Source organism: Idiotropiscis lumnitzeri, chromosome 3, assembly GCF_059441095.1.
Source record: "Idiotropiscis lumnitzeri isolate Australia: NSW breed Sydney's pygmy pipehorse chromosome 3, RoL_Ilum_1.0, whole genome shotgun sequence".
In the NCBI taxonomy this organism is placed as follows: Eukaryota; Metazoa; Chordata; class Actinopteri; order Syngnathiformes; family Syngnathidae; genus Idiotropiscis; species Idiotropiscis lumnitzeri.
In genome coordinates, this window is record NC_142393.1 from 4,886,335 (window position 1) to 4,911,422 (window position 25,088).

A 25,088-nucleotide genomic window follows, 5' to 3' on the forward strand; every position below is an offset into this window, starting at 1 on the left:
GACTATTATTTTCATGCCATTGCGCTATTTTGTCGCGTCATTATGCATGCGTCGGGCCTTACTATTTCTGTAAGTCTCACGGTTTGGGCATGGTTTGTGTATGTGTGAGTGTAAAGTGGCGGCCTACTTGACTGACGATTGGGCATCTGCTGCGTTTATCGAGTGGCTGCTAGAGGTTGCGTAGGGGTCAAAGAGTGCAAGCGTGTGTCTGTATTCTTCATCCTCCTCCTCAACACCTTTTTCCTCATCAGTACGAAATTAGAACGTGTGGTGAGTGTATGTGACTATGTGGTATGCTGTTGAACAGGTGTGTCCAAATTATGGCCCTAGGGCCACTTGCCGCGCCCTCTAATAGGGCTGCTCGATGATGAAAAAAATACTAATTGTTATTTTTGAAATAATTGAAATCCCGATTTTTTTTTTGGGGTACTAAAAAAAGTTTACACGAGATACAAATCAAATTTATTTTATCTTATAATTAACAAAAAGGTGCCAATATATAAATTCAGGTATGGTTTTATTTTACCATCAATGCCTGTGTTTACTTGCTCTACACTTATAAATTGCTATAGAACTATTGTAACATCTAAATAAAATTTCAATAGACCGGCCACATTTTAAACTCGTGTACTCACTATAGTATTGTATAATCAGTAATATCTTAACTATTTTTATTATTTATTTTTTACATTTATTATTTATCATTATTTTTTATATAATATATACTGCATGTAATAGCCATTTTTTACGATTATGCCAATTTTGTAGTCGTTGAGTGTAACAATTGTAATTGTAATTGAATTTTAATTAATTGCACGGCCCTACCCTGTAAAATGGTTTTTGGCTCGTCAACTGGACCTTACATACTTCAATTTCTATGTATGCACCCCTTGGCGTAAAAACAGGCAAGGAACTTGTTTGTCTCTGTGATATGAACGCTCAAGAACCCAACCCCCACCCACTGCAGTGCAAACCAGCATTAGCACTCTTGCAACATCCATCCAGTTTCACCTGCAACACAGACTAACTGCCAAACCACTAAATTGCTGCTTCATTAACATAGTTTGATTCTACTATGCGTTTGTTTTCGTCCAAGTCATCACGTGATACTGGCCAGGACTTGTTGGCGTGCGAACATCGCGTCACGGTGATCCACCCCCTGCTGCGTAAAGCTCTTAACCGTATATAAGGCTCAAATCCATCAGGAGACGGGATCACTCTCCCTTGAACTGCGTTCGCCCTTCCTTGCGTAGCGACGAATCGAGTTTGGAGAAAAAGGCCATACCATAAACGTGTCATTGCTTCGCATCCTAAGCGTCATTTGCAAGGCGAACCAGTTAGTAGCTAGCTGGTGTCACGGTGGCTTGGTTTGATTTAGCATGAAATGAAAACTGCTAGCATGGTGCCAGCTGTGTGCGTGCAAAGCTGGTGGGGGGATGGATCTGTTGAGTGTCGGCGTGATATGTAGGTCAGCCAGTTTATTCGCCAGAGAATTTATGCATAGGAGCTGTTTCTTGACATCTGAGAGAGACCTCTCAATTGCTTTTTAAAAGGACAATCTCTTAAATTGCGTATTGTAGCCTTTTTGTTGTGTTTGTTTGCACATGTGCTTATGCCCAAGACACAGCTGCCAGAGAAAAAAAACATTTTGAGCATGTACAGTGAGGCCAATTAGGGTAATTTTTCAGTCAGCCCAAAACAAATGGGGTTGATGAATTTAAGACGAGAGATTAAATCGCTCTTATATTCAAGGTATTTCCTTGGGGGCAACAAATGGCACCGAATTTATTTTCCTGTGAAAATTGTGACTCCTAAAACATTTAGATCAGATCATGATAGAGGGCAAACACATTCAGTACTTTTTCAAAAATTCTTGCTTGTGTGGTTGCAGTTCTCTGATATATTTTTTTTTTTTTTTTTTGGTGCCGCAAACCCCAACAAAAGCACATTTGAAAGCGGCCAGAAGCTTGGGCTCGGTTCCTCTATTACTTTTTCTGCTTCTTTCTATTTTCAAGTATTCTCGAAACCCTGTGGCAGCACGCTGCCGGTCGTAGATCAGTTTTGGTACTAGAGGCGTGCAGCAAAAACGGTATCATCGATTGAAAGTATGAATTGACCCAAAGGGAGAAAGTTGAACCCTACTGGCCAATCACGGTAACACATGGCGATTTATGTTTTTGCAAATTTATACCGTTTCTAATTCCACATTGGAGAAATAAATGTAGGAATTACAAGAAAGGAAAAATAGCTCGCCGGTGAAGACATTTATACAAGTAGTAAATTTTATAAAATGGAAAACGGAACTCTTGTCTGCGTATAATCCAATCCAGTCTATCGGGACGGTTATTTCCTATTTGATTACAGAGCGTTCATTTTGATGTTTGAGATTTGATTAATCAAATTAAATTGACTAAGCTTGCTCCCCACCCCTACATTTTTAAATAGAAACCATAGACACAAATATGTGAATGATTAAGAAAAATAGTTTTTTGATTAAAAAAATCAGCAGTATCTTTTCATTTATTGCTCTATTTTGCTGCCAAACTTAGAATTTTGACTTGAGATTTGCACAAAAAAGTGTTATCCTCATTCTCATATGTTTTAATTATTTGTCAGTTTTTGTTCTCTAATGCACTGCATTTATATCTATTCAGAAATGATTCATTTATTGAATTAATCTTAAATTAAATGACTTTGTACTCTTAATTTAATGTCAAGATGTACATTGTTACCGTAATTGGACGCTATTTATATTCCATTATATGTATTTTAGGCCATATGGACGAGCCCTAGTAGGTATCACAACTCTCTTCTGGTTTGGCTAACGGGGTTCTTGATTGTCGGTGAAGAGAACATTAAGTGTGAGCTGTTTTGATCTTCACATGTTCAGTCCATCACGCACTAAAAAAGCTGTTACAACGCACATCCTGATTTTTTGTTGTTGTTGTTGCCTGTGGGGTGTCTCACATTTGAAAGAAAGGGGCAAGATGTTAAAAATCTTTGCTTTCGATGTGTGTGGGTGATTGTGAACGGCGGGTAGGATAATGCATGTGACTGATGAGCCAGTGCTGCCTTCATTTGTAAGATGACAGTTAGCATACAACGCACACACCCTGCCCGGAGGGGAGGAACTGCCGTTCAAGAGGTATGTGGGGGAGAACCTTTAGCAAAAGCTTGAAGACGGGCAAGTGCTTATTAAATTTGCGCGGGGAAAAAATACGCATGATGTCTTCTATAATGTTGCTAAAATGAGTACACAACAAAGCAACTGACTCTAAAAACAGGAAACAGCTGAATCAACATCCTGCCTGGCAGCAAGCTTCCACACAGGCGGGCATCTGTGGAAAACCTCTACAATGTCCTCCTGTGTGTTTGAATTCTCTTGGATTCCGTCCAGACTGATAAGGCGAGAAGTGTGGAAACGTGGCAAGAGACGTTGCTTCGGGATGTAACAAAAGAACAATTTGAATGTGAAAATCGGTTTTAATTTAAAAGATGCGAGCGCATCGAATCAAACCCAATCAAATCGTTCCACTTTAAAATATTTCGCGATAAATATAGAATAAGTCTTTTATTGGCGAGATATAGCTTTTGAAGGAAATGGTACAATTGCAGTTCTGATAAGTTGATTCATATGTATGTAAAACGACAACAGAAAACTCAATGCACCATATCCTGTCAAACTGAGACGTACCGAATCAAATCGAGTCAGAATCCCACTGAATCAAATTGGAATCCTTCCACTTTTGATTGATTTATTGATTTACTTATTGAATATCGAAACATTACAAGATAAAAAAAAAATGGAAGAAAGAAAATCATCAGTCCACTTTGAAATCAAACCGTCCTTGAATCGCGTCGCACCCCATTGACCAAGACACGTAAGAAATTGTCTTTTGTTGGAGAAATGCACACGCATCGTCATTTGGATAGTCAAGCATTCATGAAAAATCCAACTATTGAATTAAATGTATTGAAATAAATAAATAAATGTATTGTAACTGAACATTTCAAATGAATGTAAACTCGTCAATCTGACCGTTAAACTTTATTTTTTTTTGTGCACGTAAATTCATTGGCAGCTGCTGCGAATCATTTATTTTATTTTCCACATTCAAGATCAATGGAAGAAACCAATGCTGTGAATCCCCGTCTATTCACAATTCACTATTCATGAATTCACTTGTTCAGTTTTTTTTTTCATGTACTGCCGTATTGTTGTGCTCTTCCTGTAAAGAATGTGCCAAAGCTCTGACTAATTAATAACTATTTAAAATGTGACAAAAGGCATTTATTAAAAAAAAAAAAAAAAGAAAAGCAGGGGCGGCATCAATTATTCGGGGCAAGGCTCCCCCCACAGATAGCGACGGTTAAGTGGGCCGTTCCGAGTTGGTTCCGTAGAAGCATCTTGGCGTGCGGCACTCCATAAATGATGGATATTTGTAGGTCATTGCATGTTCTAGATATTTCCTGGAACGGTCAGATATGAGTGCAAGCCGGTCGAGCTTCTACAATACCTGGAGGGCTTTTAGCACATTGGCGCTCTCGCAGATTGCAGCGAATGAATTAGTGAGAAGGTCTGAAGGGGTGTGGCCTACTGGCCTACTTAATGCACATGCACCGATGCTTTGCTACAATTCCAAAGGGTTGGAAAATTTGGAAATTTTCATGAGAAGTTAAAATTTTTTTGGAAAGGGATCTTTAATTATGCGGCAATATAAACATTTAGTTTTGACACCCGTGCAAAATTCAAAAATTCTAAATGTGTATGTTGAGTTATACGCTGCTCATGCCTTGACCCAGCCTGTTCAAATATGAACAAAAATGCACCCCAGTCCAAAATTAGAAACCAAGTCCCAATTAACATGTTAAATGAAAAGACCCCTCTTTGTTTGAAACCATCTAGATTGTAGAAATCATTTGTACATGTGATAGAGGAATGCTCAGTGCATGGTGCAGTGGGGGTGCGCTCAATGGCCTTGCGCTAAACCGTGAAGCTATCTGCATTTGATTGAGAAATAGTAATAGATATTCAATTGTTCTTGCTTGAAATCTGCTTTTTTTCCTGCTGGGGATTCTGCTCAAATGTATTTTAAATATGTTGTAGGTCTAGATCAGAGGTGGGCAGACTTTTTGATTGGTGGGCCATAATGGGTTCTAAAATTTGACAGAGGGGCCGGACCGGGAGCAGATGGATGGAGAGTTTTGGTAACCTCATCTGAGAAAAAAAATACATTTAATTTGAAATGAAAGTGAACAAAAGCATTACAACAATATATGTGTCTTTGAAAAAACACATTCTTTAGAAAATAAAACATTTAATAAGGTTTAATCATTTAATTTTCTTCAAGCTCGGCGGGCCGGATTAAAACGTGAAATGGGCCGCAAGTGGCCTCCGGGCCGTAGTTTGCCGACGCCTGGTATAGAAGAGCCAAACTTCAATTTAGTAAATTGTTGTTACTAATGCCGATTTGTTTGCTTGTCAATTAAAAATGAATGCTTTGTTTGACGCAACATGATAAATTGAGTGGTCAAAATGCCAATCATGTTTTTGTTTTTTTTCCCCCACCTCATCCAGATGCGTTTGTGAACAGCCAGGAGTGGACTCTAAGTCGCTCTGTGCCAGAACTCAAAGTGGTGAGTTCCCTGACAATACAACAGTTTGTTGCATCAAAATCTATGACGTTTCCTCCTCATTGAAAAGTTGCACTTTCCCTACAGGGCATTGTGGGTAACCTGGCCAGTGGGAAGTCGGCGTTGGTCCACAGGTACCTGACAGGAACGTACGTCCAGGAGGAGTCACCTGAAGGTACAAAGAGATAACAACTACCGTAGTTTCTGAACTATAAGCCGCTACTTTTTTCGCCGAGCCGCTTTAAATGTGATGTGGATGATTTAATTTCGGGATGAGCTTCGTGCGCCCCAAGATTTTTTTCTAATAAATGTAAATAAATTACAATGCCAAAAAAGTGACAGTTTGCATATCAAAACTCAAAAGTTGCATCACTTTTAAATTGAGGTTCCACAAGACCCGCTGTTGTTTTTTTTTTTATATGATATTCACCTTCGTTCAATTGTCTATCCACCTTTCGAAAGTCTTTGGTTTATTTTTTTAAAGTACTGACATCGGAGTGTTGCACAAGTGTGAGGTTGTCAGCCAAAGTCAAAACTTCTGATGAGGTTTCTTTTTTTTTTTTGACCAATCCTTTTTTTCCTTTGTTTTGATGAGAGCATGCATCAAAGGCTCGCCAAAACTTGAGGATATTTTGGTGTAAACGTTCCCGTTTTCTCCGTACTCCTCCGCAGGAGAAAGAAAAAAATAAGCACGAAATCTGCGCCTCCCTGTCGATCTGCATCTGCGGTGGCTTTTTGTCTTGGATTCCTTTATCGTGCAAAAATGTTGAATCAAAGTGGAACATCTTAATATACTGCAAGTATTGGTCACCGTAGCCGACCCCGCCCCGAGAAAAGTGTTGATAAAGTTTCAGCGCTTGTTCCTCGTTCTGACTTTTCCTTCATACAGCGTTAACCGTGGTTGATCTGTTGGTATCCCGTGCGTTACAAATTTGTCATTCCGCTTGTCTGTGTTCGGTTTCTCCGTTAAGTATGTGTGCAGCTATCCAATTTATTTGTTTACAGTTTCCCTCCAGTGTCAGCTCTGATTAAGAGTTTGATGTTCTTATTGGTGAGCGTGCTGGTTTAAATCTGTGACTGGCCGCTGCACTGCTGCGGGCCAAAAGACGTTTCTGTGTTGTTTTCAAATTCCTGGAGCCTAAAAATATGCCGTAGTCCTGATTCCCATGCCGATTGATTCAGAGCTCAGACGGTGGCTTTGGAAGAGGACAGCAACCACAGCGCCACAAAGCCGCTAACCAGAACTATTCTGAGGCCGCGCAAAAGCAGTAGCAGCTCAGCTCAGTGGTGTGTTCACGGACGCTCAGACCCAGAAGTATTATCTCAGCAGAGACGTATCCCGGCCAAGCGGCGCATGCAGCTGATTGAACGTTTTTAACCACCAAGTGTGTGCAAACAAGTTGCACATGGAAGCAACATTTCTAAATTTACTGCACGCAAATGGAAACAGCGTTAAAAGTCAGATGGCAATTCCGCAGTTTTCATTTGAATGCATCTCTCTCAAGCGCTTGGCTGTGATCTCTTGCTTGCCAGCCTAACTGTTGCATTAAGACCAAATATTTGCTCTCTTCACCCTTCTTCTTTGTTTTTTTTCTCTCCTCTCTGTCTTCTTGCTTCTTGGTATACTAGCTGACGTGGATGCAGGTAACTATCCTTGTCTTCACCTTCCTCCCGTGTCCATCCTCCCGCGGATGTTTGCAGCAGCCTGGCAAAGACGGCTGGGATTCCATTAAATCACATCATTGGTTCTTAAAAGCTAACTATGCTGGAATAAAATTGAGAAAAAAAAACTGAACCTCAAGCTAAACTCGCCTGGCTGATACAAAATCATCGTAGTTTGCTCTTAGTCACTCGTCATCATCATCATCAATCGTCCATCATTGGTGATGGAAGTAATCCTTCTTTCCTTTCTCGCTTCTGAGATATAATTCAGCGTTCATGATCTCTCATCGACATTACAGCATTTTACGTAGCCGAACATCTTCCAATTAGAGGTCGTCAACACCCAATCTCATCCCGTCAGTAGTATCATTCCAACTGAAATAATTTGCGTAATAGTCCAGTTGGCTCAATAAATGTCGAGTCATTTTATTTAATGTAAGTAATGCTTTCTTTAGGTGGTCGCTTTAAGAAGGAGATGATGGTTGATGGACAAAGTCACCTGCTGCTCATCAGGGATGAAGGGGGCCCCCCGGAGGCACAGGTGAGTACTGCATGCGTGGCGCACAACCCCAATGACGACCTTTACGTGATCAAGGTGGAAGAGTCTGTTTGTGTAATCTATCCACGATGTGATGAGTCACATTACTTCCGTCTCCTAATTGGCTTGTTTCCATCTGCAGTTCGCTTTGTGGGTTGATGCAGTCATCTTTGTCTTCAGTCTGGAGGATGAGATCAGCTTCCAGACAGTTTATCACTACTTCAACCGGCTTGCCAACTACAGGAACGCTGCCGACTTGCCACTGGTCTTAGTTGGAACGCAAGGTTTGACCTCAGCACACGCGAACACACATGCCGCTCACGCAGATGTGCGCCAACAGTTTTTTTTGTCTTATACACTGTTGCCATCTGGTGGAGAGTTCATGTAGGGACACTTAGGATAGAGGGAACAATACAAATTCAGTGGTGCGTCGAGCCACGCGATTAATTAGCTCCCTAATCCAGCTTGTTACTGCGTTTGTTCGGATAATGAATCTGTTCTCCAAATTAAATACATTTGAATGTGTGTTTAATCCATTTTCCCAGTCGACATGATTAATATTCACCACTACCACTTCACCGCTGTGGTCTCCAGTTGTTGATACACACACTGAAGTGCAGGTAGTGTACAACTACTGCAAAGTATTTTCTGCACTTCAGAGGAAGATCTTTCCTGAAATATCCGCTGGCAACACAAAGCAACAAAGTCAACCAAGTTATTGATTATGCCATTTGGAATTCTGACCAATTATGACCTTAAATTGTGCCCACACCGAGTCATGATGTAGAACTGGCTGGGCAAAAATGAGCAATTTTTTAACATCGGAGTTTAACCACCATATACTCCTCAGCTGTTGTGAGGATTTATTTTTGTATTCTGCATGCACCACATGCAAGGATCCTCGCACTAATTGACAGCTGTAGTTGGGCGAATCTGTGATAAAGTACGAATCCATGATTAAAAATGCTAATTTTTATTGTTGTTATTTCTGTTTTGAGGGCTCACATTTCTCTTCAGACTCAATAGCCACTTGCATCGCTTTAGCTCTCTCTTATGTCGTCATGCTAACAAAATCTGTAACCTGCATCGGTCCCGATTCAACATTGCATGAGCAGTGGCTCATTTGTCTGAAACAGGCCCGCACCTCTAAAACGGAATAATTTCAAATGTTACAAATGAATGTTACTGTAATTTTTTTTGGGCTTGTTGAATTCATTTAATCACCAAAAAGCAGACAAATTTGATGGAGGGAGAAAAAAATATTTTCTTCCTCACATTTTTAAAAGCTAACATTTACATTTTGCATTTCAATTTCCCCTTTTGCCCCCAATTAAATACATTAACCAGAATCTTTTTTTTTTTTTACCTTTGTCACAGTCCACTATCTTAATTAACCAATTCATAATTATTTAACAGCCTTGATTTAATGAGCTTTTTAAGTATATTAATTGACCTTGACTCTTTTGTGTCTTTATTGAGGTTGTTCATTAAATCTACATACTTCACTGTTATACTCTTTAATCACTTTGGTTATACATCTTGGAATTTTAAATAATTCTGTTCCTTTTGAACTGTAGTTGCTTACTCTTTTTTTCCAAACTTTGGACGAATATTATTTTTGTTTTATTGTGATTGAGGAATATCAGAGACCTTTTAGTTAGACAATTGGGAACTTCTTTAATAGGGAAAGCATGCATTGTATTTGTCTTGAAAAGAACCAACTATCTACATCATCTTTGGAACAAACACAAATTCATCTACAGGAAAACACTCAATTGGTTATTATTATTAAAGTCGTAGTTTCATGTTTTTATTACATTGAAGGGTTTTGATGATTTTCACTATTTCATACATCCTGATAAAATCCTGTTAAAGTCGTATTGGTCGAGAACGTCCAGTGATTGTGGTCATGGTGAAGTTCTGGACAGTACTATTGTCTCTTTGACTCTGAGCTCACTTTCACCCAAAGCCAGCAGATGGCGCCAAATACCAAATTGTGCAATATGTAAATGGGTAAGACAGTAGCATTGGCTTGGAATGAACAAGGGATAGTCATTGGTGTGTGATATTTTGCTTTAAACACGCATATCTGAAATATTTTTTCAAGTTTGAATCCATTCGCTGATATAAAAGTATTCTCCCCAGATGCCATCAGCTCATCCAACCCGAGGGTGATTGACGACGGCAGGGCCAGAAAACTGTCCAACGACCTGAAGCGCTGCACCTACTACGAAACCTGTGCCACCTACGGCCTCAATGTGGAGCGCGTCTTCCAGGATGGTGAGAATCTTCATTGCAGAGTCCAGTCTTCTGGGAAGGTCACATTCCCCTGCTGCACATTCGCCAACTCTTAATCGCCCGTCAATTAGGGGGGAAATTGACCCGCTCAGCTATTTAGCTCTAACCGAACAGCAATTAAGTTTTATCATAGCGAGGGGAGCAAGGCGAGGAGGGGGCACTGCAGAAGAGAGCCTTCCCCGGGAGGATTCATAAAACACCGACACATTAAAGGACCGGCACGCCCACAGTTACCTAGGTCCAGATATGGCTGCTATTCCATGGCCCGGATGCACAGCGTCCATACTTAGAAATCAAGCAATCCCGATTCTCACTGAATCTATAGGAGGAAGTTCCAGGTTGCTATAGTTATACTTCCAAGTTTGCTATTAAGCTGGGCGAATGTAGGGAAGACAGTGCATGCAGATTAACCACTTGTGGTCCAGCTGTCCATCTATTCATTTCAATACACGCTGGTCCATTCGTACACTGCATGTTTTAAAAATCCATTTAACCAAATAGAAATACTTGACCTAGAAGAAGTATTTTAAATCAGTTAGCAAAGTTAAAACAAAAAGGTTTTAAAAAAGGAGAAGGAAAATTCATGATTATTGGTGAATACACGCCACAGTTTGTGTTCGGTTCTTTGTGTTGAAGTGTGAATGAGCGTCATGCATCTGGCTCGTGTCCTGCTCAAATATAAAGGGAGAAAGTCACCTGCTTGTGCACGCTTGTCTTCAAGTTGCAAATCACCACATTGAAGTTGAATGAGACAATATTTAGTCATTCCCAAATTTGCATTTGTCTTGTTGCCATGGCAACCTCTTTGAAGGGTGCATGGTGTCATAATTTCACAATATTTGTTTTCATTTCTGTAATGTTTTGTGAATGAGCACTGACTGGCTTATTTGTTGTAGTTTGTGACATGTGTGTGTGCGTGCGTGCGTGCGCATATGACATGTAATGAGAAGTGAAGCCTCGTCCAGTTGGGAGAAGTGACCTCTGTGTGAGGGAAGGAGGGGGTAGGGGCGAGGTTGACTACGCTGTGGTCCTCGTCCATCAGCGCGCTAATTTAATTAGCCTAATTACGGCGACATGAGCCCCAAATGCACACACGTGCGCACACACACACGTCTGTGGCTTCTTTCTTATCTGTCAAAGTGTGGAAGCCGAGCACATCGTTCACACTCCCTAACAAGCTGAGATGAGCACTCGCTAATGTTCATCCAGTACAACACATACACACGTTAAGTTCACCTGCAGGCTACACACGTTGCTACGTTGCTATTAGAATACCATGAAAACAAAGTAAAGTTTTACGCCATGTTTTTAATAATTGAATGTCTGTGTGTGTGTGTGTGTGTGTGCGCGTGTTCAACTTGAAGTACACAAACCCAATCCAAACCTAGCTCCGCAACAAAAGTGATCTTCATGAAGGGATCGTTAGCCCTCAACTCCCCACTAAGCATAAAGCAGCCGCCTTGATGGGTGTTTGGATGTTTAGTAGTATCAGATTAATTGAGGCCAATTCCCCGTGAGTGTGGACTTCAAATTTTACTGCCGCACATATTTTTGGGGATGTTGCCCAATGTACAGCTTTTCAAGAGTGTCCATAAATGATCAGATTTTTAGGTTTTAAAATGTCTCCTGTCACAGATTAACTTTACAGATTGCAGACTCAGCGCCCCACCGCCCCTTTTCTTCCCACCACCATCTTTATGTGACATTCTGCCATAAATCTGATCAGAGCGCTGATATTAAAGCAAGTGGTCGCCTCTCACACCGGGGTTGTGATTGATGGAGGAAGATAAATTGTTAATTAAATTATTAAATTAAATGTGCGGTTTAAATATTTAGCGCATCCTTATAATAACTGTTCTTAACACATACACTACCTTCTAGCTGCACGCATGCTGACCTAACAGAACGCAGATCTATACAGACATCCACATCATTATTTTTGAGACTGCAGAAGGAAGCCAGCGTCCAAATGAAGTTCAGTACAGAACCCACTCGCTGAGACCTAACCGGATCAGATTATTTTTCAGGCCGGGAAAAAAAAAACTGAAGTAAAACTTTATCTGCATTTATTCTATAAAATGCTTTTGCCCATAAACAAAATAAAAATCAACTTCTGCCTAATATGGTCGTTCAGGATTTAAGGATGCAATTTAACACAAAATAAGGCAGGATACGTTCTTTTTTTCATACATGGCACAGTATAAAAATTAACAGGGTATCCTGCCAGACATTTTGATCTTAATGTTTTCTTAAAATTATTTAATGAACAAAAGTGGTATTTCTTCATTATGATAAAGACGTCGAAGTGCAATTTAAGGCACATGTAATCTTGGTCCACAATATTGGAAAAAAAAAAAGTTAAAATAAAAAGTAAGCCAACGGTTGAGCTACCAGCCGGGCACGTGTTGCTAATGCTAACAGCTAGCTGCTAGCCTCTAACGCCGGAGACGTGTTCCGTATCATACAATGACCGCATAATTTACTAGCACTTTGTCAGCTTTTTTTCTTAATTAGCGACTGAATATGATTTTGGAATGGCGTTATGTTGATGTTTGTGCCTACGTCATGTCAATTAAAACTGCGATAAGGCAAGCCGAAACATCAAAAACAGTAGTCAAGGTTAGCCATCACGCCACCATGCGGCCAACTTGGAAGTGAAAGTCTGCTCAGGAGTCAATGACTCAATGTATTATAATTTAGTAATCTTTACTTTGACGTTGGCCTTTGCGTAGGCGACGTGCAGCTTCCTTGGCATGTCTGTCCGAGTGACGGTGTGGGATAAAATGCAGAAAAAAAAAATCCTCTCTCATCAATTTGTGGAGTCGTTTCACCCTGATTCGTCTAAATAATCTAATCTCATACGTGGGACTTTAGTGAGCCATGAGAGTTTTCCACTTCCTCTGCTGCTTTTATAGCGAATTGCCGGATCGTGCTCGGCCCGACCCATGGTGCGGATCGCGGGTTAAAGATGATCCGTTTCACCACTAACTCAAGTGAAACTTGTTCACGTGGTCTGTGTTGCCACGTCCTCCACCCTAACGTCTTCTCTCAGTGTCTGCCCTTGGCTCACCCTGCATTGCCGGGAGGTAAATGTTTACGATGGGCTCCTCATCAACCAACTTTAACGAGTTCAATTAAAACAATCGCGTCGTCTGTGTTTATTGGATCCAATATAGACACTCGGTGAAGTCTTAACTCTCTCATCTCCTTTCAAGCAAACTTGTGCAGCTTTTATGCCCGTTCAACCTCTGTTCTGTTTTTTTCAGTGGTGTTTGAAGTGCAAATATAATCAATGTTCTGTGATACACTTGTTTTCATTTTCAAGGCTTTGCTGCCACTGAGATTGACTTAGATTAATCTGACGAATTGTCACCCCACTAGGTCAAATATTTGTATAGTATTTGTATCTCTGCAAAAAGATTAACACTGGATTGTATTGCAGTTGCTCAGAAGATCGTTGCCACTCGGAAGAAGCAGCAGCTGTCCATAGGCCCTTGCAAATCGCTTCCAAACTCCCCGAGTCACTCGTCCATCTGTACCACGCAAGTGACCAACGTCCAGGTTAACCAGGTCAGTTGGGCATTTGATGACAAATGTTAACACAGTAGTGTCATAGTTTGGACGTGGAACTGTCATAACGCACATGGCGTCATGTCATTAAGGTGTATTTCAAATTTGAAAAATGAGTTTTCCTCCATGACAGTGACAGTCTGGCAACCAATCATTGGACTTTATTTCCTCTGATTTCACCATTCACAAGCGATGCATATTTAATTATTACTGTACTCACAAAAAGTTAAGGATCTTCAGTTGTTGGGTGAACGTAAAATGCACTATAACCTTTACAGGTGAATTTATTAACCCAACGGCAAAATTCACAACAGGTGTTTGAGCCATGTCACTTTGTTGTCCTTTTGGCACTCTTCCAGGCTCTCTGTTGCAACCTCCCGGAAACGCTCTTTGCTCAGTGGCCGCCTCCTATTTGAGCAGTTGATCAATTGTTGGTGTCAAAATGTGAACCGCATGACGGAGAAGACCGTTTAAATGCCAATTGTAATTGAAGCAGGAAATGTATTGGTTCGATCATAGATCAAACGCTTGTTGTGAATTGGGCCATTCAGTTTCTGTTAGAGAACAGCGAGTTGTGCAAGAAGTACCGAAACGCTGACCAGTTGAATATATGCATTGAAACGTTCACAGAAGGTTAAATTTGGTTCACTTTTAAAGTTATCGTGCATTTGGGAGTAGTGACTCGTAAATCAGTGAAAGGGTGATGAAAAATGATACCGGGCTGATATTTCGGACAAAAACAACAAACGTAACCAAATCACGTCATATTGCTTTGTGGAACGAGGCGTCAGTCCCCTGCCGGTGTCGGTACTAGATGTGGTCGGGGTCCTTCGGTGGCTACCATCCTGCTGATGACGTCACGCATAAATCACGTATTTCTCAAATATATTTTTTTGCCTCTTTTTTTTTTTACCCTTGGCTGTCGTATTTACATATTTTGATTTGCTAAATTGAAAAATAAAAAAAACTGTATTACTGTCACGTTGGCGTGGCAGCTCCTACGTCACTTCCGTCTATTCCCAGAGTAGCGGCTGCTGCAACGGCATGTGGAACGTTTACGTTTCTCTTGACGAACGTGCAAAAATGCCGTAGTTGCCATATTGTATAAATGTAATGTCTGTATATAGTGTGAAATATTTCTAAATTGAACATTTCCATGTTTTCCCTCCGACCCTTAACCTGTCTTGATTCCCGAATCAATGAAACATTGACGTGACATCGCCGACAGGCACGCAGAGGACACCCAAAAAAAAAGGATGAATCCTCGCAAAAGTAGCAGTAAATTTATTTAATTTTTTTAAGCTTATTATTATTTAGTAACTCTGAAAAAATATATTAAAAAATTATATTCTAACGTGTTTCACCGAAGGACCCCGACCACATCTAGCCACCCGACTACATCTAGTATCGTTATACTTGTTTTCCACTTCCTGAATGTCTTTTTGTTTCAGACAAGTAATGGCGGCGGTAGTCTGAGCGATTACTCGTCATCGGTGCCATCCACGCCAAGCACGAGCCAGAAGGAGCTGCGCATCGACGTGCCGCAGAGCACCAACACGCCCACGCCCGTCCGCAAGCAGTCCAAGCGCCGCTCCAACCTCTTCACGGTCAGTTTGCGCCAACGCCTGCTTGAGGCCTGGCGATGACATCATTGTCATTGTGAGTGACGTGACTGCCTCTCTTGCAACAGTCGAGGAAGACCAGCGAGACGGACAAGGATAAGAAAGGTCTGGAGGCTCGCGCCGACAGCATCGGCAGCGGGCGAGCTATTCCCATCAAACAGGTAAGACTTCCTGTCTGCTAGCTCTTCATTAAGAGTGAAATCACACACTTGACATCAATTAGCGCACCAAGCTCTCCTGGGTCCTCCAAGCGCATCATTAGGAGACTCGCGCCTCCCCTCCCTCTGTTCCCCCACTTGATCGCCCACTTCACGCCATCGCGGAGCACTTCAAGCTGCTTCCTTTGCATTCGCCCTCTCATCTGCAGCTGAGCGCTTTGGCGGGAGCGGTAGCACTTTAAAGGAATAAGAGGACCGAGAGGAAGGGGAGGGCGAGCAACCTGCTGTGACGGCGAGCGGTGCGTCGGAATTGGCTCTTAATTTGCGGCCAACGTGTTTCAGCGGCGGCGGGCTCTCCTCCCGACAAGCATATCAGGCAATTAGCGAGCGCTAATCATGACCCTCGTGTCGGCGCCGCAGCCTCGTTTGTAATCTCCTAATGAACAAATTGCATCTCTGATTAGGGGCCGTCTCACCGGGAGAGAGAGCAGGCGAGACCGCTGCAGAGGCATCGGTAATTGCCACGGGACGGCGTTCCCATGGTCTATTTCAAAAACCCCGTTCTCTAAATGCGTCTCCGTGGGCGGAGTTCAGATTTTTTTGTGGCAGTCATTTAGTTTGAGAGCAGTCGGAGTGCCAAAAGCACGTGACTTGTTTTGAAAAGGAATCTCCATTATCTGACAATGATAGTTGAACTCTTGCCAAGTGTAAAACAAACGTCTTACTGCGCTTGTGTGTGTGCGCATGTGTGCGTTTGTGTGCGTCATTATCACATAGAAATGAAAGTGGCCTCTTGATGTTATAATCTATGTTTCTCTTCCTCATGTCCCGTTGCGTGTTCACCAGGGAGGTCAAACGAAACGGCTCGATTTTGAACCCTCACAGGAGCTGTCAGTCATAAAGATTAGAGAGGAAATCAGTTGGACGACGCGTCGAGTGTTTATGGGGGTTTGAACTGCAGAGAGCTTACCTCTGTGCCATTTGGGTGAGCCCTCCTGATCTCATTAGAGCGACTCTGGGCCACTCGAGGTGATGCCGGTTCAGCCCGCCTCTTTTTAAAGAAGTAGTTTTTTTTGCGAGAAGTACGCTCATTAAAAATACCCGTTGCAGTGGATGGGTCACAGTAACAGGAACAGTCTGACCTAATTGGTCCTGTGCACGTATTATATTTACACACTTGCCTTTTTGAAAACATGCACATTTATTTATTTGCATATTAGTAGATACGGTCATTTTTGTCAAACTGTCACGGATTGCTCATCCACGTGTTCACGTCCAAATAAGTCGAAACAAAAACAGATTTGTCGTACATTACATTGCCACTTTCCTTCAAATGTTGGCAAAATTATGTGATGAAACGTTCTTCCGATGCGAGTTTCTGCAAACCTAATGGTGAGTGAAATGTCCCGCTGAATAATAAACCTTGGAATCATTTTTTTCTGGAATGCAGCGGATGCAACCAGCTTTGTTTACTCCTCCACATCTGCTGCACTTCGCTAATTAGCCGCTAATTGGCGCAGGGAAGGCGAACAGCTCACTCAAGTCTCTGTCAGGCAGTTTACCGAGGAGTTCTAGGAACTAATGATGGACCGGCGAACTTATACGCCAAGTACACGCATTTGAAAAAAAAATGAATTTAAAAAAAAAAAAAAGAAAGGGAGCCAAAGACAGGCAATGGTAGCTGTCGAATAAACAAAGTATTTTGACCAATCAAGCCAGGATTCTACTCAAACATCATACAGGCCTGAACATTCAGTGGAAGTTGTTCCAAAACAGCATGTCACGGTCACACAAATACAAATTTACATAACTACAGTGAAGCTTGTGATCCAGCATGTTCTTCAAATGATATCAAATCAATAGAATAAAAAAAACTGACAAATTAATCCCCTGAAAAAAATAGTCACAGCCTCCAATACATTATTATTATTATTATTATTTTTATTTTTATTATTATTATTATATTATTATTATTTATAATATTAGTATTATTAGTATTAGTATTATTTTTTAATAATATTATTAATAATAATATTATTAATAATAATATTATTATTGCGCATAAACAAGTAATCATAAAAATAATGATTGCAACAAAACCACGGACGCTCGCTGGATCCTCACAGTTCGGCAGATGTGGATTCACCTACTTGTGGATTTCTTTTCAATATGTTTTTATTGGGGGGCAACCTGTTTCTTGCGGAAAAATACACATTGAAGGATTATCATTTATTTATTTTTTTAAGAGAAGAGCAAATGTATCAATCCAACAGATGTGGAAAGTGCTTTTTTTTTTTTAAAACTTACTGAAAATCATCAACATTAAAGTTAGCAATTAAAAAAAATCACATTGTTCTGCCACTGTGCTTTAATGATAAATGATTTTAAGCTACAACAGCAGAAGTCTTTGCACGCATGTGTATGTGCGGAAAATATGACATGAAAATAACAATGCCGTGTGTCATTAGCAGGGAAACTGACCAAATTTCCCCAAATGAAATTGCAAAAGTTACTCTGAAAGGATGAGTCAACATGATTACCTGAAATCATAATGACAGGAGCAGATCGCAGCATGATGAAAAAAGCAAACTGGTGTCAGTCAACGTTAAGTTGCATGCCTGCGTGCGTGCGCCTTGCAGTAATGGATGAATATGAATGATGTCTGATGAGGAGAGTGCTGACAGGAAGCGAAAGGGGGGCTGTATACAGTCAGTGCCTTCCAGACTTTCCTAATAATATGAACATCTATTTCCCACGTTCCCTGATAACAATGTTTTAATTGAATAAGACTGGATTTTGAAATGATTTCAATTCTGATTATTAGCCAAAAATAGAATTGCCTAATAAGTGGTTGTATTTTCTCCAAGACTGACATTTTTTGACTAGTATATTATTTTTACATGTACTTAAAGCCCCTGTTAAACAATATTTTATTATTTACAAAATAAATTCCCATTTAATCAAACATTAATGTAAATCACTTGTGGTACTCAAAAATATAAAAAAAAACAAACAAACATAAGTCGCACGGGAGTATGATTCGTATTTTGTGCGGGTAATTTATTTAGCAAAATACTAGACAGACATTTGCTATTGGAAAGGCAAGTAATAACATTGATAAAAGAAAAGAGAATAAGCTGTAAGATATGCAAACACGATGGTTATATAGCAACGCGAAAAAAAAAACATGAACAGAAATGGTGTCCAGCATTCCTGATAATGCTTTTGGGACACGGCAGTCCGTGCTCTCATAGAAAGGCTGTTGTGTTTCATGAAGTGGAAGCACCAAGAAGGTCCGCCCGCAAAGTCCTTTCTATTCATCGCCTTGGCAACGACCTGAGCGTGGAGAATTACCGTAAAGTCACCGGTGACTCCCGCTGCATGTTGTTCAAGCAGTCACTGGCGAACGCGTTCCTTTATGGCTGTGGACATCTAGCTATCTTTTTTTGGGGGGGTTTTTCATCGTGGTAAGAGTAGCCTTAAGAAGTTTATAATTCACTCCAAACATTCTTTCTACTGCTCGATTTACACTTTTCAGATGCAAATTTCACTACTTTCAGATATGTAAGCTGCAGATTATGATTGTCTTGAGGGGCTTTTGTGTTCAATCATTCTCATTTGTCTTTGTAAGAAGTAGGCGATATCAGTGCATAAGTCTAGAGTGCCCTCTTGTGGCTGTCTGTGAAATTACTTTTACAAGTCGCTCCAGACTATAAGTCGCAGGAACAGGCAACCTATATAAAAAAAAAAAGGTGTGAATTGTAATCCGTAAAATACGGTAGTTTGAATTTTCCATGATTTTCAATGATTTTGAAATGATTGACAATTGAAAGCTAATTGAACGAATATGAAAAAAATGGGAACCTTTAAACTTTTTGGGGACCCCGCCCACTGTTCCTGAGATAATAGTTTACGTGACACACTTCCTGACATGGGACAGCACTCCTTGCTGCAAGGAGGCGATTAGTGTTGTAATTGGCTCTCTCCGTTGCAGACGGGTACGGGGCTGGCTGGTTTTGACAAGTGTGCTCGTCCCCTCTCGGCGCCCGCTGCTTTGTCAGGAGTTAAATTGCATGGTTAATTCGGATGTTATTTACCCTGTAATTCATTAGTTTGGGCCGTCATTGGCGGCTTGCAGGCTGTAATTTCACGCTTGGCAATAAAAGATGTCTCATAATCTGCTTCATTTAGCAGCCAAAGAATTTAATGAAATTAACTGTGGCCCTAATTAAGACGGTGAATATTAAAGACCTGCTATCAAGGCTTTAACGAGGGTGACACTATCCGCATTTCGCCGGGTCGGAAAAATATCATTTCCCTGTGAAAGGTTGTCACTGCTCGGAGCCATTTTGGCCATGATGACATTTTTGTCACGCACACTCACCCCTGCAAATGAGATTTTGCAGGGGGCGTCGCTCTCATTTTAGTCGGAGGAATAATTAAAACATGGCACACAGGCGTCAATCAAAGAACATACTCATTACGCCTCATCTCCAGTTTTTGTTTGCCACGGGCTTGTCGCATGATCACCGTTGTTGGCCTCAGGGACTTTGTGTTTTATGTCTGTTAATACACTAAAACTAACTAACTGCTGTAGTGAGCTTTTGGGTTTGTCATTCATTAGCCAATTTCCTTGGTTGCTAACCTTCTTGTCCTCTGAGGGAAGTGGCCCTCAGTCAACTTCCTTTTCATCTTCAGAATCTGTTTTTTAGCACAAACCAATTGCCGATAATGTACAAAGTTTGTAAAAGTTTGATCCACTGAGGCGTTTTTGTTGATCGCATATCAGCCATCGTAACCATTTGGCCAGTCCGCCCGCAATCTGGGTGCAACCACACACGCGCTGTCTGAGAGCGTGATGGATGAGCTGCGATGGCCGGCGCGATAGAGGAGGCAGCGTCCAGCTTCCCTCCCACCCACTGTCACCCCCCCCCCCAAAGTCTGCTGTCTAAGGGTGACACCTCCAATTTAGCTTCCTACTCTTGTGGGATTTCCATGAACAAAAGGGCTGCGGCTCCTCAGAGATCTGTCCGTTCTGTGGAAAGCGTGTCCTCCTCTGTCTCGCCGATTGAGCGTCCCCTGTATCTCCTTTTGGATCACACCCGGGACCGTCCTTTGTGTGAGCAACATCGGGTTGATGGAGGGATTAAATACTCTATTAGTTTATAGCAGACCAGGAAAGTTCCTTGACTGCTTGACACAAAAGAGGCTTGGTTGTGAGCGCGCATGATGGTGATAGTGTTCTGCTTAAGGGCCGTTTGGACCACTTCGCTTGGTAGACAAAAAAAAAAAAAAAAGGCATTCTTGCAAAACAAATTGTGGAGCTTGCGAATGGTTGTTAGAGATATTCTAATTGGTCTCCTAAAAAATGTATCCATTTTTTTCTTTGGTGGTGTATTTTCTTTATTTTTTACATTTCATATATATATATATATATATATATATATATATATATACGCATACTTTATTATTTTTTTCCCCCCCCCTTGGACCTGATTCTGGGAGTACAAAGTTAGACACGCAGTTTGCGACTTTCTGGAACGTACTCTAAGCGTATTCAACATCTTTGTCTGACACGTGACTGTTGCACGACCCCCCCGGTACGAGCCTCATGTGTCTTCTAATGAATGACCTCATCTCTCAGCGTCCTGTCAACAAGCGACCTTTCCTAAGCACTACTTCTTTTCAGTCTTTATTCACGGTCCAGCTTCCTCTACCTGAGCTTTTCTGTGACGCTCGCCAGCGCCTTTGGACATTTTGGGACGCTTAACAAATGACATCATCTCGCCATCAACCTGGCCTCCCCCCCCCCCCCCCCCCCAGCTATCGACCTTTTCCTAAGCACTAGGCCACAATACTTCATGGGGCGGGGAAGTGCCAAGTGAGTATATCTGAGGACATATTTATTTCGCCACACAGAGACCTTGTGTGCCGTCATGACAGCCAGCCCGCTCCTGAAGGCGAATCGTGCCGTGTGTGTCACGGAGCCTGCAGACGCACATAATGAAACATATTAGCCGTCAGCGTTCAGTTAGCCTCACCCTCATGCAAAGTGATCGCATGTCATGCACAGGGGACGGATGACTCAAATTAATCCGCTGATGTCTCCTGTCCCAAAAAGTCTTTCGGACAGACCAACGTGAGGAATGTTAGCAATGAAACAATCACCGCAGGTCATTACAATCTTGGACACCTTCTGACTATCTCATTGCCGCATTCGTTACTGAAAGTTGCAGAATGTGTTTATGCGGTGTTTCAGAAAGAATTCCAAGGCTGAGTTGACAAATGCTTTCAAATCTAAATAGAAAGTTTTCCCCTTCAAAAGTAATCTTGGAGTCTGACGGTCTTTCCGAGCCTTCTTTGTCAAACCTTCATGGATTGTTTCGTAATAGCTACCCTGATGTCGTCCACGTCTTCAAAATTGGTCCCGTTCCTGATCCGCTTGAACTTGGGGAGGAGGTGGGGAAAAAAAATCCCATTGAAATCTGGTAGTCAATTCTACTTTGGTATTTTAATTTGCGTAATGAGGTGTTCAAATCAGAAGGATGACCTGTCAATGTTTTTGGGAAACCTTTAATGATTACAAAGAAGGATTTACTGGCAAGCTTGTCTCAGAAACAAAACGGACCTCTCTCTACAGTGGCTGTGTTAAAAAGCGGCCTTTATGTTAATACAGCGTGTTCTCGTTCTTCATTTGCAGCCAGAAAAACGAGAAGAAATATGTGGAAACATAGCCGTGCCTCAGCGGGAACATTAAAGACGTCGCTAAATAGGGCTCAGGTCTGACCTATTTGCATGTGCTGCTATGAGAACAACAAATTGCAGAGTAAAAGTATGACCTGATGGCGTCACTTGAATTTGCTTGCAAATGAATGCCTGCACTTTTGCGTGAGGATGTCGTGTTTCTCCGATTATTTCATGCGCGGTCACCGTGGGCCTGCTGCTCCTTCGTCCCTTCAACCACTGGTTGTCTTAATTCAATTCATTTCAACCTCTTCCCTCAAATACCGGTTGTCTTAATCAAAGCTGAGCGTTGAGAGCAGCTCCGAGTGTGCTTCTACCCTCACTCGTCTCCTCCTCTTTGGGTGTTGCCGCCGCATGCCCCCCCCCAAACCCCCTCCTCCCTTTACGGCTGGACTCTATTAATATCCTGTGTCGGCGTGTTAATGTTGTTGAGGTCCAGTGGAGTGACACGCGTGGCAGCACGGCTTTAATTGCTAATCAGTGGACAGTTTTATCCGCTGCCGCCGCCTCCCATTACCCCCCCGTCACTCCTCCCCTCGCCATGCCTTTCCTCGCCGCCATCTACGCGACCTTCGTGCTCTCTCACCTAATGAATGGAGCACAAATGAAGTGTGGGCGGCGGTGGCCCGGCCTCGCTGCTCAGTCAGCTGCGGCTGATGTGCGTAGGAGCGGCGAGCAGAGAAGCGGCGACGTTAACAAGCCTGAAGAGGGAAAAAGTCAGACAATTAAATGACGCCGGCAAATGTCGTAAGCTCGTTAAGGCACTCGTGTACGCCGAGACGGACAATTGCGTGATTATGGCGCTAAATGCACTCAGACTCGTTAGTGGACGTTTTTGATTAAAGCGTTGTCTCGACTGAACAACAGGAAGCCGTCACTAACTTAATCCAAGCTTTGGATATACCGTTTTACTCTTCATGTGTCATGCAATATGCAATTTTTTTTTAAATCCTCTTTTAGGTTAGGGACAGTGCACGTCAGTATGAATTTCAATACACATGTATAATGTTTATGGAAATAAGCCGGATTGTGGTCTAGTTTCGGCTAATTTAGCAAAATTCGAGCCGGACATAAATGTATATAGGAAGAGAGTCAATGAGTACTTTTTAAATAGAAATACATTAATTTATGGTGAAGTTGCAGACCAGTGAATTTTAATCAAATTTAGTGCAAGTCCTGTGTTCTTGAACACGGTCCCTCCTGGTCGGTTCCGTTGGAATGCTGACATCTTTTCTCCACATCGCACATGCTTCTGAGTCACACACACTGCATGTTCTGCTTCGACACTAAGTGTGTGCTTGTTTGCAGGGTATGCTGCTGAAAAGGAGCGGCAAGTCTCTCAACAAGGAGTGGAAAAAAAAGTATGTGACGCTGTGCGACAACGGGCTGCTCACCTACCATCCCAGTCTCCATGTAAGACACGCACACTTCAGAGGTGTTGTTTGTATTGTTATTGATTAACCGATTATTAAAAATTCTCATTTGTAACGCGTTCTCTCACACTCCCGTTGACATGTTTTAACCGTGATCATCAGTGATGGCCATTGTGTTACCCAGTATTATGAAATCACACATCCCTTAAGTGTAGGTGAAGCCCCGGGTAGCTGAGCAGCTGCATCCTGAGGTTGTGGGTTTGAGTCCTCCTGGCTCGTTCTCGTGACACATTTGAGGAAAGCGCGCACGTCCATCAGCGATTAGAACAGCCGATGCAGTAAATTAGTGCGAAAAGTCATCACTTAACACATGAGCTCACGCAAAACGCCTGCAGCACAAAAACACTGGTTTTCCTGAGCAGCTCGCCGTCAATTAGCATGTTTGCAGAGGCTAATCGGATGAAACTCAATCAGCGCTGCTAATTGCCTTACTATGTGCAAAGAAATCACATTAATGTCGCTAATTAAGTGGATGGAAATAACGCCGCCTTATTGGCCAGGAAAGTGCGAACCAACTATTGACTCTTTTTTTTTCGTATTTCTGAGTCACTAAGCAACAGCCTACGTGGCGACGGAGTAATTGTCGTGCTCGCTTTCTAGAGCTCTGGGTCTCACCCGTCCGTCTTTTTCAACATCACACAAGTCATATTCGCAAACGGAACAGTATTTTTTTTTTTTTCTTAAACATTCATCTTTTCGTTTTTGTGATGTCTTCATTACTCCCACTTAGTATGGATTCATGCTTTCATGTGTGTCAGCACTCCTTGGTGAGTGCGTATACGCACAGATTTTTCTAGCTCTATACACGGTGGCCACCTGCTATGAATGCATTCAGTCGATCGACATACGTGGTGTCCTGGACGCCACACGTTGTGAGGACAACTGGGCCGATGATGAAAGTACCCCCATGCAAATGGAGACTCAATTACCTCGGTCAATCTGTTGGAGGAATGTGTGTGCGTGTGTCTGTCTTGGTGTGCCTGTGTGTTCACCGCTTTACCCAGTGGGCTGCCGGCTCGATGGCTCTCCAGTGGCTTGTTAAGACGCCATCAAGAGCACTTGGCTTTGAATTGGCCTTTTGTCAGCCCGAGCAAGAAAGGCAGTGTGTGCACGTGTGTGTGCGTGTGAGGATTAAAGGTTTAAAGCAGTCAAAGCGATACAGAATCACGTGCGTGTGGACACAAGTTAAAAGTGGTTCAATTAATGAGCTTAGCGAGCGATGCGAAAACAAGTCTTAAGGACTTAAAAACAATGTCAATGTTTTTACGGAATACATTTTGACAAAATTTGGTTGAGAATTAGGTGTCGATGTGGATATCAGTTGCACCTTGTTCCGTATTTCTACCAACCTTTCATAATTACCACCCTCCTCACTGAGCATGTGAGCGTGGATTTAAGAAGTGTCCCTTGTTGATCCAAAACATTTGTG

General features: G+C 42.0%; 1 protein-coding gene across 3 annotated transcripts in view; it reads left to right on the forward strand.

The window, feature by feature from the left end:
- agap1 (ArfGAP with GTPase domain, ankyrin repeat and PH domain 1) overlaps positions 1-25,088 on the forward strand; it is a 62,178-nt gene that overhangs the window by 15,587 nt on the left and 21,503 nt on the right. For 2 of the 3 annotated variants that reach the window (XM_088291953.1, XM_088291951.1), the window contains 9 exons: positions 5,579-5,637; positions 5,722-5,809; positions 7,752-7,837; positions 7,977-8,118; positions 9,980-10,114; positions 13,575-13,702; positions 15,154-15,309; positions 15,393-15,485; positions 23,535-23,639. In XM_088291953.1, the coding sequence (XP_088148079.1) occupies positions 5,579-5,637; positions 5,722-5,809; positions 7,752-7,837; positions 7,977-8,118; positions 9,980-10,114; positions 13,575-13,702; positions 15,154-15,309; positions 15,393-15,485; positions 23,535-23,639 (992 nt within the window). Of the gene's footprint in view, positions 1-5,578; positions 5,638-5,721; positions 5,810-7,263; positions 7,279-7,751; positions 7,838-7,976; positions 8,119-9,979; positions 10,115-13,574; positions 13,703-15,153; positions 15,310-15,392; positions 15,486-23,534; positions 23,640-25,088 lie in introns of all 3 variants that reach the window. The other variant, XM_088291950.1, reaches the window with a different exon arrangement.